We start from the raw sequence: 1,305 nt of genomic DNA on the forward strand, positions 1-1,305 counted from the left end.
AAAAAAAAAAAAAAAGGCCAAAATAGGTCAGGAGTGGGATGATGAGGGAGGGGGTGTAAAAAAAAGCTTACAAAACTTTTTTCATACAAAGATGAACCCTCCACCAACCCATCATTTCGAAGGCTGTGGTTTAAAAAAGATGAGGAAAATCCCTGAAATAATTTTCCCCACAAATTTCTTTATAATCATAATCTATGCCATTTGAAAGGGATTTGTATAAAATTTTCATTTAAAGATACCAATCTTCCTGAAAGCTATGAGGGAAAAAAGTCATAACGTGTGAATTTTCCAAAAGTCCTCTTTCCAACCCCTTGGAAAAATTCTTTCTCATAAATCCCTATATATACTCTGAAGTTACAACATCTAAGCGGTGTTTGTACAAAATTTTGTTAAAAAGTATCCATTTTCCTGGATGTCATGAGGCAACAAAGTCGGGGGTATATACATCTGTAGTAATGCCCTTTCATTTATATGATCTTTTTCATTTCATGTTTATTTCATTCATTGTTCTCTCTCCCACCTCTCTCTCACACACACTGAAAATCTTACAGAATGGCTACTGAATTGAAATTTCTATGTTGCTTTGAGGGGAAGGTAAAACTTGACAAACTGCTTCTCCTTCTATTGTTGGACTACCATGATATTTGTTTAAAAAAGAGAGATTATGACTGTGATAAAATAATGAAAGCAATACTTATTAAGCAAGTGAGCACTATTATACAAAGAAGTAATTAGATGTAAAATATAAAATTTATTAGAATTGGGAATCAAATGTGATAATATAATCAAGGGGCTAGCAGAAAATCGCCCGGAGGTGGTCTTTTTGCTAGTAATAATAATGATCAGTTATCTTTTGAAAAAATAATTGATAACAATAATAACAAGAATTTTATTAATACAAATTAAATTCACAGAAAGAATTATGCAGACTCTTGGGCAAGTTTATAGTTATAAACACTCCCCTTTGTTGCATGCTGCTGTCCTTTGCAAAGTTTCTTTTTTGCAACTTCATTATCCTCATTCTCATCACCACAACCATGTCTGCTTGAAATATTATGGGACTGTACAGAATCACTTAAAGGCACACCATATCCTCCACCACCAGGTGTCACTATGCTCACCATATCCTGGAGAGGAATTAAAAAAGAAAAAGAGTATTACAACTGAAATCAGAAAGAGAGGAAATGGAGAAGTAGGAGTGATGAAGAGTGAGATTTTGCATGTTAGAGAGAAAAAAGACAAAGAGAGAGAGAGAGAGAGAGCTAGAGAGAGAGAGAGAGAGAGAGAGAGAGAGAGAGAGAGAGA

At 34.2% G+C, this 1,305-nt stretch overlaps 1 protein-coding gene across 1 annotated transcript in view; it reads right to left on the bottom strand.

Annotated features, from left to right (window-relative positions):
• Positions 1 to 731: 731 nt before the first annotated feature.
• The window catches only part of LOC106867745 (5-oxoprolinase), a 255,283-nt gene continuing 254,709 nt past the window's right edge, over positions 732 to 1,305 (bottom strand). Inside the window, exon 34 of the mRNA XM_052975150.1 lies at positions 732 to 1,127. Within this exon, the coding sequence (XP_052831110.1) occupies positions 921 to 1,127 (207 nt within the window). The 3' untranslated portion in view covers positions 732 to 920. The remainder of the gene's footprint in view (positions 1,128 to 1,305) is intronic.

Source organism: Octopus bimaculoides, chromosome 20 (genome assembly GCF_001194135.2).
Source record: "Octopus bimaculoides isolate UCB-OBI-ISO-001 chromosome 20, ASM119413v2, whole genome shotgun sequence".
NCBI classification, from domain to species: Eukaryota; Metazoa; Mollusca; class Cephalopoda; order Octopoda; family Octopodidae; genus Octopus; species Octopus bimaculoides.